The following is a 16,967-nucleotide window of genomic DNA, read 5'->3' on the forward strand; positions in this document are numbered from 1 at the left end:
GCCTTCATTTAATTTGCAGTGACATCACCTTTTAGTACAATCTTTGAAGAGGGATTGATTCAACATTACCTGGCTGAGTACAACAGGTTTGTAATTTACTCCTGAATTTGAAATGATTGAATGAAAAAAAGATAAATTTGTCTTTGAAGTCGCCTCCTTCAGTTTTCGACAGACAGAAACTATAGATTTTTTAATAATATAAGATGTTGCATCTCTGTGCATCTTCTACCGAATTTATCATGGAGAGTGTTCTCAAGAATTGTTCGGATTGATACCTGCTGCTGATTTTCACCACCGTACAACCCGCCACAAACTAAGGTTTCATCCCAATCATCTGGACGAGTGGCGGTCTTCCACCGTGCGTTTTTCAAGGCACTTTCTTCTACGCACAACCATTCTTTGGAATCAACTTCCAGCAGCAGTGTTTCCGAACCGATACGACAACAAAACCTTCAAGTAAAGAGCATATTCGTTTTTAAAAGGCCGGCAGCACACCTGCAATGCCTTTAGTGTTGTGGGTGACCATGGGCGGCGGTAGTCACTTACCATCAGGTAAGCCGCATGCTCGTTTGCACCCTGTGTTGTAAAGAAAAAATTCTAGATTTTAATACAGAACGACAACTCGTGTTTCAAATAATAATTGTGAATACAAGTTCTGCTTGCCAAGTGTTGCTCGATTTTACACTTAAATAACTCAGTGATTTCACAAGTAACGAAATAAATGTTGACTAGTACCTAATCTCAGTATGAAAAATTGCTGAATATACCCCTTACTTGAATATTAGCCCGCCACTGGTGATGTCCGTTCGAGTTACGTCATTAGTGACGCCGGTCTCACGCACCGGTATTCTCAACTTAATTTTTTTCAAGAATTAACTATTAACTGTACTCGTAGTTGACTTAGTGTTAAAAGTAGGTATACTATGGACAATAAAATACAGGTATATCTTAAATCACAGATCATTTATTAGAAATTATTCATTGGTACTTGGAACACTTAAAATTATCAAGTTTTAATATTACTTTTCTAAAATACAAAAACATAAACAATTTTATAGTTTTAAAATTATGTAGCAGCCTCAGCTAGTCTTATGACATTTTGAACTATTATAAAATTGAATAAAAAAAGTTAATTTTTTAATAAAAAATAAAAGAAATATCTTTACAAATTCACTCTTCGTCACCAGTCAAACAATTACTACAAAAAGGCACCACGTGCTCGAGACACAAATATTTTTTACATTTATGACAAGTGTACTTGGTTTTTCTGTTTTTCTGCCATCCACACTTATAACACCGACCATTTCTTGAACGACCTGCCGTCTCAGTAACCTCGTCGATCTTCAAAATTTCGGAGAGTCGTTGTCTCAACGAACGCGGCAAATTCAACTGTGTCTGTCTTTCTCTTACATGAGGCTCAATTAGTTTCATGGCCAAATTTTCTATAAAATGCCGGCGTAGAGATTTTGAATTTGAGTTATTAGCTATATATATAACCTGACTATTTATGGTACTGACATTCAACATAGCGTAAAATACTACCATAGGCCAACGTCTTGTGGCACGGGCACAGTCGTAATTTGCACATAAACGATCTACGACATCGATCCTGCCCTTGGTGTCATTGTAGCTTAAAATTATATCGGGTTTTCCTGTTTCGACATCAATTTTGGCATCATTATGCATAGTGCTAATCAGTAGAACATTTTTGCCTTTCTTTGGAATGTGTGAAACCAACACCATATTGTCGCGAAAGCCAAACATATTGGACTTCACACTTCGACCACGCAATACATTGAAGTCAGGGGGAATCTCCTTTTTGTTCTTTCTAATTGTTCCTACTGTCGTAAGACCTCTCTGAAGCAACATTTCAGCCAAAGGTACACTAGTGTACCAATTGTCAGTTGTGACCAGTATTGAAAATCGGTTCGCATAATCTTTGAACAACTGCTAGGCCACTATTCTCAAAATTGTATGGACCTTCATTGGGCTGTTTTCCCGGATAAATTTCCATGTTAAAAGTGTAAAACATTTTAGAGTCGCAGAGAGCTTGAATTTTGATTCCGTAGGGATTGGGTTTATTCGGGATGTACTGCCTAAACGAACACTTCCCACGAAACGATTCCATTTTTTCATCGACCGTCATAAATGCAGATAAGGTGTAATTATTTTTGCAATTTTGGACAAATTTTTCAAATATTTCTCTAATATGACAAATTTTGTCTATTGCTTTTCTTTGTTGCCTCGTACTACCATCATCAAATCTCAATACTCGCAGCAGAAATTGAAATCTGAAATATTTCAGAAAGCCGAAATGTTTCAACCGAACCACCATTCCGAAACAACTCTTCAACATTCAGATGATTAGATTTTTGTACTCCAGCTAATAGTATCAATCCCATCAAGCACTGTATCTCGTTGAGATTAGTCTGTCTAGCATACGTTTCTCTGGTATATTTATGTCGAATGGTGTCAATGTACTGGTTCGTATACTTGACAATGATATCAATTATGGTGTCGTCAAAGAAGTGCCTCCAAATACTCAGAGGTTCCTTTTCACCTGCAATAACCCGTTTGGGTTCTGGTAACTGAGATATAATATTGTATTTTCTAGTACGGACTGATTGACGATAGGGTTCTTTATTCCACCTAGTAGATTTGTCTTTTCCCAAATAATATGAGTTGTCGTTACTTGAAGATTCTCGATCGCTTAGATCCTCTTCGCTCTCCGAGTTTTGTATTTGATCTGGTGCGGAATATTCCGATGCGCCATCATTTCCAGCTTCGCTGTCTGACGACGATGGTGATCCGTCATCTTCACCTAACAATTCTTCCTGTAATAGAGCCTCGAGACGTCTCTGTTCGCGTTCGTAATTCATTCTGAAACTAAATTTATGATTTGATAAACAAATGCATATGTATTTTAGCTACAAAAAAAACCGTTTTAAAAACTTACTAATTATAGTATAATACTATAACAGTACAAAATGTACTACACATTCATCAAATATACAGTGAAAGTAAGCACAGAGCGTCATCAAAATGTGTAAAATCAAATATGACGTTTTAACTTACATGTTCGGTGACGCCGGTCTCACGGACCGGGATAGTATGAATAAAGCAGCTACTCAAAATCACGACAAAAATCAATGGCGGTTGTAAACGTTATTATCGTATGACTAACTACCCGGTCTCACAGACACATACGTCACCAGTGGCGGGTTAAAATCGTAACTAGACAATGTAATGCAATTGTTATTATTATTTCAATCGTTGACTGTCCACTGCTGAACATAAGTCTTCCCCATAAGGGGACTTTCGTCAGTAGTTGCCACGTTTGGCAGGCAAGTTGGCAACATGTAATGTAATATTAGAGTATAATTAAGAAAATATATATATGAGATCTTAATAAGAGTAATAGAAGCCAAAACAACGATTTTTGAAAATTTTTGTTTGGATGTTTATTCCGGAATACGCCAGAACTATTAGTACAAATTGAAAACGGTATTTGCAAAGAGACTTAACACTGTTATATTTTATAAAGAAAAAAATCATTTTATTCAAGCATACTTAGGTTTAAGTATTTCTGAATAGTTATTTTTTCATTACCACCCATCCGGAATGCACTTTTAGCTAAAAAGGACGCCCAAGAACCTCAAGTGTTGCTTTTTTTGAAAAAGTTTACCTATATAAATAATGAATTTATATAAATACAAACTACTAAGTAGTATTAGATCCATATTCGGAAGGTACGTCGCCTAGTAGATGGGTTACCTACATCCGAAATCCATGTGCACGAAGTTGCGGTCAAAAGCTAGTATACACCTAAAAATTAGGGACTAGCGAGTTAAGAAGCTCTTTCCTTAGTAAGCCGCGTAATAAAGAGAGAATTTATCTAAATTTAGAGCAAACTTAGTGTAAATGCAGCCACACATACCGCACGGTGCACTTGCAGCGGTGGACTGCGCAAATATGCAAGGTGATCGCTTAACTTAATAAGCACCACCACTTTTGGACGGCGGCCAACGAACAGCAACAGCGCTCGAATTATGAATCTGCACAACACACCAGCCGAGTCAGCTGTGATTAAGATTTTCGCATGACCCACTGAATTTATACTCCGACCCAATTTTTCTTCACTGCATAACCCCTTTTTGCTGAACTGCTAAAGAAAGGGGATCTTTTTTAGCGATTTCCTATAGGATTCTCGATTTTTTGTTGATATATTATGCAATTGTGAGGCAAATTATGAAACGATTTTGTTATTTTTGTAATCGATAAATTTACTTCAATTTTTCTTTTGTAATGTAAAACCTTGCTGATTATAAAACAAAATCTAGTTATGAATATCAATTTGCGTTCTATATTCAGACATCGAGAAGTTTCATAGAATTGAAAGGCCATATAATAAATAAATAAATATATATTAATCATCGTGATCACACTATATATACAGCCTCATCGCATATCTATAAAACATTTCGTCGATAGTGTTTTGTTACGACTAAAATCACAATATACATGCTGTGTTATCGATTCAAACAATTTTATTGTCTAGTACTATATGAAATGGAAAAGGACATAAACCACTTTTTATCCTGGTCAATAAATATAACCAGAAGGAGACTTTGTACAAAAGTCGTTTGCTTGAGTACCTCTGTCCCATTCGTGTTTCAACCGTAAAGCAGTTGTGTTTGCATGGCTGTGTTTCGGTTTGATGGGTGGGATATGGCGTGAATTTACAGGGTATCATGGGCGAAACAATATACTCTGTTATGTCCATGGTACTGCTCATGTCTATAGGCGACGGTTACCACTTTCCACCAGGTGGGCCGTCAGCTTGTTTGCCATTGTAAGTTGTATAAAAAAAATAACCTCTGAGGAAGTTACGAGTAAAAATTAGTCTATAGAAATAAAAATCAATTGCTGAATTGTGAACGCATAACTTCCGAATGGCTGCGTCTATTTAGTTAATTCTTTTTTTTTTTTGTTTGTAATTGTCAGGACAAGATTTTTGGGAAAGGAAATGTTTGCAAATTCTTTGTGCAATGCAAGCGTGCATAACATTCGTTCGAAGCTGAGGCAAGCAACTAAGTTTAATATAAACATCGCATTTAAGAAGCTGTCCAAAACTGAATAGCTCAACTATTATATAACTTCATCTCATATTTATTTATTTAGTATTATCAAGATAAAACGACATCACAAATTGTCAGCCGCCGCGTGTTTTACGCCGCGTAACTACCTAGCAATAAGTCGCGAGAGACCCTAATTTCTTTCCACGAGATCAAGTATTCATTCGGCAATATGAAAAGGGAGGGAACATAAAGGAGGAAAAAGGAATACAGAATAATTCTAAGCATTATAACATCCATTGGAGCTTGTACGTGACAATCGAGTACAATGCAGAGCGGCGGGGTGTATACCACTCGTACTTAGGATTTATCGCGCACACGTGATTGTTGTGGCGATGAAAAAGGGAGAAATAAAGCTGCGTCGCCAACGAACGCTGTGTAATCGCTACATTATTGATAATAGCGCTGACAAATCGCAGTTTACGGAACGCAATACGCGCTCCGATCGGATCGGGGCCTTTTAGACTAAAGGTCTAATCCCCAGCGAGTGTGCCAACAGTTTCCCCTTTAAGAGGTTTGACGTGAAAATAAAATTGATAATCTAAAATGTAATGTTAATATATTCACAATAAATTTACACATACATTGTTTATTGTTTCTAAGTGACTTTCAGCATGTACTAGATGTGAAATCATTTGTATTTTTGTGTATAAATTGCACAATATCTTCACCATTCTGTACCAATTTTGTTACGAGTAATAGACTGCATTAGGTTTACTCTTGTGTTGTGACTATTGATACCGCCATTTTCTTTACAATAATCCGCTTGTAGTGAAGCTAATTCCACAAATAGATACACAGGGACGGGTAGCAGCGTCCCTCTTAAAACATCACCAAATCCTAAGTGCGGTTACCAACCCGCCTGTCAAGCATCACAACTACTGGCAAAACCTCCCAAAGGGGGACAATAAACAAGCAATGAACAGTTAACGGTTGATAAAATGATAATGTACTTATAAATCTTTTAACAATAGTACACAATTCCTAGTTCCTAAACTTTCATTATTGGTTTTATTAGTTTTAAATTAAGAATACGACATTACTACTCACTATTATATCTTGACTGGAGTTAGTTGTTTCTTGCTAAGCAAAGTATAATTCTGTAACTAGTCAAAGATAGTAGTATAAATGAATTACATATATATAAATGGATTAATAAAAATATAATTTATTTATTTTTCACCATAACCATGTTACAATACAATTGGCAACAATAATATATAACTAAACACAGTTATAAACTGGAGTCTAAATTGGGCAGCGAGCTGCCTTTGTTAATCACCAGCCTCCTTAATCGTAAACGAACTAGAGTAATATATCACCAATTACTATCGTGATAAGTTGTTCTACTTGATGACGAATAAAAAAAACAAATAATAGATAAAAATATACAATAATATTATAAAAGATGATAGGTTTAGAGATTGAATAAGGGTCAGTTTGTATGTAACAATTATATTTATTTATTGTTTATTCGGAAAACAAAAGATAACGTTAAAGTTAAAGTTAATTATAAACATACAAGACATTGAACGACCAACAAAACCGACAAAACAACGATATAAAATTATAAGCGGTAATTTTATTATAATAGTGTTTCAGATCTGAGAATTGCATGATTATTTAAGACGACTCCCACGAGACCTGTACTCTTTGAATTGTTTATTGATAAACTTAATACGTATACATAAATATAACAAACGCTGCATCACATTAACGTCATTTGTTTGCAAAATGCGAGTGCACACATGCAAATACCAACTGACGGTATATGTATTCCAGCGGCATAGCCATATAGTTTCCCAGGTGGGGCAGGCGAGTAAACAGGCGACTGTTTGCATTGCTGCCGCCCGCCCGCGAGCCACCTCGGACCGCTCACTTAAGACTGCCATCACGAATCACAATACTGTCCAAATACGTATTGAATAATTTGTTTTTATACCGATTTTGATTTTGACTATTGCATCTGCATTTAAACCAACTTTAATAATACTTAAGTGCCTAATACCTGCAGCATTTAGCAGCGGAATCTTCACCTATTACTGGATGTCTAAACTATCTATACAATTCAGCCCTTGCTAATAATACAAATGCGAAAATGCGTTTGTTTGTTTGTTACCTTATAGCGCTTTAAAGGCTTAATCAACCACTATAATATAGATGGGTAGATAAGATGGATACTCTTTATTGTTTCCTCCATAAGATTACAATAGTAAACTTATTATAAATATAAACAATTACAAGAAATAATTACAATGAGAAAACAATTGGCGACCTTATCGCTAAGCTAAGCGATCTCTTCCAGGCAACCAATATACTATATGGTTGAAGCGGATTTATTTAATTTTTTTTTTATAATTTTGCACACATTAAAATATATCTACAGGGCAGACTCAATGCCTGATGGTATTCTCTACCAGTGAACCGTTACGATAAACAGAGAGAGTAAATAGCGGTGCATAAATAAAAAACAAATTGTAAATTAAATAAATATTTTGAGAAATAAAAACAATTGTTCAAAGGATTGTCAGTAATGGTGACGTTAATCGCCATTGCTAGCAATATAACCTGTCAGGTCGACCTCCGCGCGGTTCCCCCTGGAAACCAACTTTTTTTTATACAACTTAGAATGGCAAACAAGCTGACGGCCTACCTGATGGAAAGTGATAACGATCGCCTATAGACATGAGCAGTACCATGGACATAACAGAGTATACTATTTCGCCCATGATACCCCCCATGCGTTGCCATTCCTCAGGACTCAGATGTGATTACTCTGTAAACTGTAAATTCGCTGCCATATCCCACCCTTTAAAATGAAACACAGAGATGCAAACACAACTGCTTCACGGTTGAAACACGAATGGGACAGACGTGCCAAGCAAACGACTTTTGTACAAAGTCTCCCTCTGGTAATGTTAATTATTATTAAATTGTTTATGTATACCTAATTATACTGTGTCTTTACAGGAGGAGCTCCGCGACAACCTGACGGTGAGCGTGATGAGCTTCGTGCCCACCCTGGACGACGACGGGAAGCCGATCACCTGCCGCGCGGAGAACCCCAACGTCACCACCCTCTTCATGGAGACCTCGTGGACTATTAGCGTAGTGTGTAAGTATTTATTTATACATATATCACATGCTCTGTAATGTACATTACAATGATATATTTACAAATGCACTCACCAACTACCAAGAATAACAATATTAATAATAACTATACATTATAAATTAAAAGTTATACATTAATAATAAAAAAATAAATCACTAAAATACAAATAAGATATAAATAATACAAGTAAAAGATTGATGAAAACAATAATTATTTCAATAAGTATATAATAAACACTATCATTGCTAATTTTGCGTAATTACGTAAACCGCTCTGTGAAACTTTGTAGCAAGTGAAACAAGTCCAATTGTATTAAAAATGTTTGTAACATTTATTTTGAAATAAACTTATTATTATTATTAAACAAAAAATATAAACTTGCAACTAGGAATAGGGAATATATAGCAATATATATATATATATTTTAGTATATATATATATATATATATATATATATATATATATATATATATATATATATATATATATATATATATATATATATATATATATATATATATATATATATATATATATATATATATATATATATATATATATATATATATATATGTGTATAAAATAATATTGGATAACAGACTTTTAACATATTCAAAAATAGATATCCGACCGATATGGGCTATATCGAAATGGGTAAAGACCTTTTTTCTGTCATCAAGATCCAAAATATATAGATATCAGATCGGTATCTATTTTACCAATGTCATTATCGTCATTTCAGCCAGCTAGCATTTTCTACTTACAGCATACTCCTACTAAATCTATATATACTTTGAGTAATTTAATTACTAGTTTTAGTATAGCACAATTACATTACAAGAATATTAATAAAAAAAGAAAGATGGATTATTTTCTAATTAACTTATATTAAGTGCTCGGCTGATATATAAAGATACATACATGCAACCCTATATATATATATATATATATATATATATATATATATATATATATATATATATATATATATATATATATATATATATATATATATATATATATATATATATATATATATATATATATATATGACAATAAATAGATATAGCCAATAATAAAAGATATTTTATGAGTCATTCATATTTCCAATAAATAATAATTAAATTAACAGTGTTTTCCTAAGAGACTACAGCATAAAGTTCAAAAGAGATTTCTTCAGGGTCAGCAACGCGCGTGTAATACCTCTGGTATTGCAGGTGTTCATAGGCTACGGTAACCACTTAGTGGTATAAAAAAAAGTGCCTAATATAAAAACGAAAGTCGACATGATCAGCTCACTAAGACCTAGACAAACAACAGAACCGATATCCTTTTAATCTTCAGAAAGACATACAAAGTGTTTTTTTTTTTTTTTTAATTAAAAGTTACCGGATTCCTTACTAATATTATAAACTTGATACTGAGCTTGTTTGTTTGTTGCCTCTTGGTGCCGTAACGGATAAATATATCTATTTACGGCAGAGAAGGGCATTGACTACTATTTGACCCGGTCAATCGGCATATCCGGGCACACGGACAAAAATACGGATAAAATAAAATAATAAAGGAAATAATATAACATTTCCAAATGAAATGGATGCCCAACGTGTTTACACTATACGCTATGGATAATGAAACATTGAAAAGATCCAAAATAATAGAAAGGAAGCCCCCTTACCGAGTACAGCTAGTAACCCATCTATATATGGCTTCTCAGCCTTATAGGAAATCTTCCTGTTTCTCTTGTTTGGTGTAATAAGGATTCCTCGGAAGCCTAACAAATGTTACCCTATCCTTAGACCAACATAAATATTACACGCTCAGTTTGTTTTGTTTAAAAATCTTTATTAATATTCCTATGGATATAAAGGAACATCCATTAAACATATTGAAAATTGGATTATGTAAATGGTTACTTAGCAAAAGCTCTAAATAAATAAATACTCTGTAGACGAATAATTCAAAAAAAGTATAGACAAATATCTAGTACAAATGTCGATACATAAATTAATCAGTTCCTATCAAAATGTAACATTTGCATGCTATTCTGTAATGGCTATATAGGCACGACACTTTATGTAATATAAAACCACCGATACCTACCCTATTTAATGCAAATAAATTTATTATTATTATATTTAAATATCCACCTAACACGATGGAGTTCTTATATTGAGTGATGGATACTTTAAAATATTAAGCTAGTATAGCTTTTCTCCCCAACTTTATACATTGTAAAATTTGAAAGTAAGCACCTACTTTCAGATCGTGTATTGAAATAAAACATACACCAAAGTTTAAATTAGATTTCAGAAATAAAAGTATAAAAGCCACATTCAATCGGGTTCTGTAGCTTTTGGATGATGCCTAAACAACCAGATAGACAAAATATTATTTACTGTAATTATTGATTTACTGTTAAGAATAAAAAAATAGGAAAAAATATAATTTTTTCCTAAATATCTCCTATGCACAGACGTCGTTTTGTTACAGTTTTATTGTACTAATAAAGTTTATAATACTTTATACTCTTATTATGATAATTAGGATAATTCTACTATACTATGGATATATAAATCAGAAGGAAACTTTGTATAATGTCATCCACATTATATTTTAACCGTGAAGCAGTTGTGTTTGCATGGCTGTGTTTCGGTTTGAAGGGTGGGATATGGCGTGAATTTACTGGGTACAGAGGAATAACACCTGAGTCCTCAGGAATAGCAACGCATGGGGGTATCATGGGCGAAACAGTATACTCTGTTATGTCAATGGTAATGCTCATGTCTGTAGGCGACGGTTATCACTTTCCATCAGGTGGGCCGTCAGCTTGATTGTCATTCTAAATTGTATAAAAAAAAATTTGTCGCCGAGCAGGTGCCCCATGCAGTTTATATTTTCGTTTGAAAAGGAAATTATTGTATTAACGGATCTATGGACCTTTAGCTTGCCAGCATATCTCGGAGGCGTAGGTGGAATTGCCATATCATTTTCATTTCTGAAATTTATTAGTTAGTTACTTCTCTGGTATTGTTGACCAAACAGGCCGTGTGCTCTTTTGCTTCTAAGCGGTATAAAATAAAATCTATTGTCATTCCCAGATCCACCGGTGGTGAAGCTGCGGTTAGGCAGTTCACTAGCGGCAGGAGACATCAAGGAGGGAGACGACGTTTACTTCGAGTGCCACGTGCGTGCCAACCCACCCGCTAGGAAACTCTCCTGGCTTCATGACGTGAGTACATAATTATATTATATTACCTAATAATTTGAGGCAAAAAACACAACGAAATAAAATTCAAGAAGTTTGCATCAACTTCTTTAGCTTTCAAACTAGTAAACAACAGAGGGCCAGAGTGTCATGTTAGGGGAAAGTTAAAGAAAAAAAAGGATGTGAATAAATTATTTATTAATATACTGAAGTAAACCTAAAATCCTAACTACTATCTAATTACAGAATGGTGGCAATCAGGTAGTATTAAGTAAAAAAAAAAATGTTCTCTGTATTAGCTCCTCCTAAAGTAGTTGCAAATAAACTTCCGTTTGAATTGCTGGAGAATTTGAAACAGTCAACGTTTCCATGTCTTATAACACCTCTGCATCTTCAATGATAGTTTGCTGCACAATCTCAACTAGCTTAGTTGACTTTAATTAAATTGCCTCTCCATGCCCACCCAGGACTTCTAGATATTCATTTTTTTATAAAAAATCATTTTCGAATGTTTCTTACTTGTTCGACATAGAGTATGTCTAAATATTCTTATATGTCTAAATATAACTTCTAAATATTTGATAAATAGTTCCCCAATTTTGAATATAAGGTTGTCTGTAAGAGATTGCTTTTAACGATAAGGCCGCCTTTTGTATATGCACATTCTGTATAAATACTCCTTGTATACATCTCTACTGTGCGCAATAAAGAGTTTATTATTATTATTATTATAAATCTACTTTGCCTTAAGAATTGAATTATTTGGCTTTAAGAAACAGTTAGGTAGGTAAAAATATAATAAATAGATAAATTATTCCATCGCTGTCAAGTAGTTATTAGGAATAGAAAGTTATGTCCATAATTTAATAACGTCATGTAAACATCTACGCGGTACCTTTCATTCATAAAAAAATAACAATTTAAAAGTGTTTGTAAACAAGTCTATTTAAATAAAGATGATGTGACTTTGTGGAGTTAATTCCTAATCATAGTTAATCCTGCCACGACTGGCTCAACAGCCTGACTTCATCCTTAACTCTTCTTTGCATAATGGTGGAAATTTCCATCATAACATTGAATGCCCAAAAATTATATAAAAGAACAAGTTCACTTTCAGTTGATCGTGTCTGGATACGTTTTTAATGTCCATCGTAGAAAAAAAAACATAGGTGTCAAATTTATTTTTTTAACCATTTTTCCTTTAAATTTGAACATGAATTATATCACCTTGATTTATTTCACCAGTAAAAAAAATCATGCAAAGAAGGGTTAAATATCATTCCTTACCGATACTTCCTCTATTTTACACTGTATTACATAAAAAAAAAAAAACACAACAACACGTGTTGCAATTCCATGGCTGAATAAAGTGAGAAAATATAATGTATGGACATAATTAGGATTTTAAGCTACACTACAAATTATTATCCAATATTGCAGCCGGACTTTTAAAATAATTCCCACAGTAAATAAAAATATTCTTTATTCCCTCAATATTATGATATAAAATTAATAATGTGAAGCGTCCAGATGGCTGGAAACCCACGCCGGCCGCTGTAAATCGAGGCAGACCGTCGAGTGTCATTCTATTTTATCCCGCTAACACATTGAAATTTGATTTCGATAACAAAAGATTGACTGTAACAAATTAATCTGTCGTCAATGTAAAATAACAATGAGTCGGTGCGACGGGAGAGGTGCGGCGCGCTGTGGGGCACGGGGCACGGGGCACCGGGCTCGGGGCTCGGGGTACGGGACAGAGGGGGTGGGGTATGTATAAAGTAATAGACGGCGGTGTACGGTCCGATAATCGCTTTGTACTGTGTCGCTCGCGTTTTAATCAGCAATGTACAGTTTTTTTTTTTATTTTTTCCAACTCACCCTTTCAGAGGCAATCAGTCGCGCGTTGTTACACGGATCGCGTCGCGCATCACCGCGCCCGCCTCTACGCGTGTTGTTTTTTCTGTATTGTTTCCACGTTTTTGTTCGTAGCTCGACCCACTTATCCGTCCCGCACCGGCGCTGAGCACTGAGCGGACTTGTTTCCGATGCGATTGTATTTGACGTTACGTTTTGTGGGATGACACTGACGCGTGAGACGATGCGCTGTACATATTTATTTCATGAAACAAAACAGAATATGTACTATTTTATTATACAAGTGGCGGTTTGTTTTGATGTACGTATAAAAGCTAAGCTTTTCCTCACAAATTAATATTAATGGCGTATATTGGGCTATTTTTGAAATTTTATCGTTAAAGTGAGTTACTATACTTTTCAGGTCGAAATTAAGCAACCAAAAACAATGATACAATAAAAAAAATAATTAAATTGAAAATAAACTAATTAGTAATAGATAGTAATAAATTGTACTTTATTTTCCGATTGATTCCGATCGTATTTTTCTCAAATGTTTCTTCTACCGTTCAATTATAGGGCGAAATATATATAGTTTTTTCTCGATATCATCGCAATACAGTTTTCACACGTTCTAATACCATTGTCACTTTTATTATATATAATAATTTGTATGAATTTATTTTGTATAATATGCGAATAAATGAACTAGATATCGTAGAATAATGTAAGAAATAATCACATTATTCGCAAATAAAGAAACTACCTTTCTTTAAACAATCGGTCGGTCGCGTTGCAGAGGATCGCTCGCACGCGACACGCCCCGTCTCGCTCGCACAATATTCACGTCACTTTTTGTGCCTGTTGTAAGCGCTTTAAACATAGCCTCCATTTGTTAGGCCTGCGACGACACGCGTCATTGTTTTATATTGTGATTGTTTTTGAAAAATGGCGCCGTCCATAGCGGCAGAATTAAACTGGTGAAATTTACTGTGGTCATTTGCGCACGGGACGGGATCGCGCCGCGGGATTTTTGTATGAGTATTATAAATTTTAATTGACGTTATTTTTGCAATGCAGTCAATTTTTGTTTTACGGCGGGCGTGTAATGGCCCGGACGGGCTGGACGGGCACCGGGTAATGGGCGAGGCGGTCATCTCGTAAGAGGGTCACTTAAAAGCTTTCTCGCGACAATGTCTCTCGCCCACTCGGGGGCCTAAATTATTCATTATTAATGTTAACATTAGCCAACATATTAAAAGGGGATCGGTGCCTAAACCGGGCTATATATACCTACCGGGGTACACGCTACCTATGTACAAAGTAAATCGTTAATTGTATACATATATATATATACTCGTACTGTATACCTACACAAGCAGATACTCATTCAATAATATGAAATCCTTTGTCGTCTAGTTACTTGACACATCGCTGCAGCTTTCGATGGTCATTGGTTCTATCCTCGCATAATACTTGACATTTTATACATATGTATGTTTGTTTTTTTTTCTATGTGTAACGTACGAGTATATGTTTTTTTTTTTTTTTATAAAAAGAAAATAAGTATATCTGTAAATATAAGTGTATCGGTTGTCCAGTATCCACAGTGCAAGCTCGACTTTATGGGAGATGGTATAATATAGATATCTTCTATGGTATTTAATTATTTGTACTAGCTTAAACTTGCGACTTTGTCCGCAGGATCGGGATATGTTCACTGACTGAAATAAAAGGTAGCCTTATGACCTTACAAGTCCTTTATAGTATTATCTATCTATCCTATTTAAGAGCTGCGCTCTTGTCGGTGGAGCTCTTGCCACTCACTACGATTTTCAGCGAGTCTCTTCACCTCTTGATACGACGCGACACCAACTCCTTCCTTGATCTGCCTGATGTAACTATGTCTTGGTCTCCCTCTCCCCCTCCTTCCTTTTATCTTACCTTCTATTATAATGTTCATAAGTTTGTCGTGTCGTATTAAGTGTCCTAACATTTTTCCCCTTCTGTCCTCAATAGTTCTTACAATTTGTCTCTTTTTCTTAACCCTAAACAGGACCTCCTTATTGCTAATTCGATCTCTCCAGCTAACTTTCTCCATTCTTCTCCAGCACTACATTTCAAAGGCTCTAAGTTTATCCATTTCCTTCTGAGTTACTGTCCTTTATAGTACAAGTATACCATAACATATAAATTCACTTTTACATTTAAAAACTCATAGTAAGGACATTTACGCTTGAGCGTCGCTTGGTGGCGCTCCCTGGTGTTAAGTATCTAGGCCGCCTCATTGTATAATTCTGGTAACTTTCATATCATATAACTAGCTATTGTGCCCACAATTTCGCGTGGAGGACAGGTTATAATGTTCTTTCTCGTGAATGACCTACTTTTGTGTTTGACCTATTTCAAGTTATGTAATTCTTCAATATTTCCAGTCCCTGCGTGGAGCAATTCGTTTCATTATAATATAAAACACAACTTCTGTCCCCTGGGCTTGTTACAATTGATATGAATCCACAAAAGTCAGATTGATTCGAAAATTTATTTTCAACCGGTTGAAAGTAATAATTCTTTATTCGATTTACCAAAACCACCAATATTTTTATATATTATGGACATCTAAATTTTTAAATCCAAATCCTTTAAACGTGCAACGCAATACAATGGTTGATGTTAAAAGAATGCAAACAAGACCAGAGGAGACTTTGTACAAAAGTCGTTTGCTTGGATACCTCTGTCCCATTCGTGTTTCAACCGTAAAGCAGTTGTGTTTGCTAGCTGTGTTTCGATTTGAAGGATGGGATATGGCGTGAATTTACAGGGTACAGAGGAATAACACCTGAGTCCTCAGGAATGGCAACGCATGGGGGGTATCATGGGCGAAGCAGTATACTCTGTTATGTCCATAGTACTGCTCATGTCTATAGGCGTCGGTTACCACTTTCCATCAGGTGGGCCGTCAGCTTGTTTGCCATTCTAAGTTGTATAAAAAAAAAAGAAAAAAAAATTAAATATCTATTACGTTCCATGGATATATATTTTAAAAATGTTTCTTTATAATGGCCAGTTCTCATGCAACGCTTATGTTTAAAATTTACAGTTTCTAAACTTTTTAATTTCTATTGTGTTGATAAACCAAACAGGACATAGATTATTTATTTATTTATTTAAGGAACACCAACAGCATATTGCATTATAACATATAGGTATAACAAACATTAAATATAATACAATATTAACGCACATGCCTATTATAGGTATTCACAGCATTTACCTTAACATGGTTATACAGTGTGAGAAAATGAAGTAAATAATAAAAACAAACATGTAACCCAAGTTGTGAGCAATATCAGAAAATACGATTATGAGTGAATTGAATTAAAAAATATTTTAAAAAATATATATTATGATAATTAGAGTTAATTTTTATTAGATTATCCATAGTATTATTTTATTATCCATACATTTTAATAAGGGGTCGTTATTTTAATGAATTATGCGACTTTTTGTCAATTAATGGTCGCGTATAGTGTGGTTTTAAAGGATTTTCCTCCTGCGAACGCTCAGGCTGTAGAATGAACTCGCTGCCGAGGTTTACCCTAGAAATTACAGAATGGGGCTCTTCAAAAAGACTATATTAAGATTTCTTCAG

General features: G+C 34.6%; 1 protein-coding gene across 1 annotated transcript in view; it reads left to right on the forward strand.

Moving 5' to 3' along the window:
- Nucleotides 1-16,967, forward strand: part of LOC113509255 (nephrin) — a 530,072-nt gene that overhangs the window by 474,391 nt on the left and 38,714 nt on the right. The window contains exons 8-9 of the mRNA XM_052902625.1: nucleotides 8,106-8,250; nucleotides 11,352-11,482. Coding sequence (XP_052758585.1) covers nucleotides 8,106-8,250; nucleotides 11,352-11,482 — 276 coding nt within the window. The remainder of the gene's footprint in view (nucleotides 1-8,105; nucleotides 8,251-11,351; nucleotides 11,483-16,967) is intronic.

This window comes from Galleria mellonella, unplaced genomic scaffold (genome assembly GCF_026898425.1).
Source record: "Galleria mellonella isolate WM207_F2 unplaced genomic scaffold, CSIRO_AGI_GalMel_v1 utg93, whole genome shotgun sequence".
Classification (NCBI taxonomy): domain Eukaryota; kingdom Metazoa; phylum Arthropoda; class Insecta; order Lepidoptera; family Pyralidae; genus Galleria; species Galleria mellonella.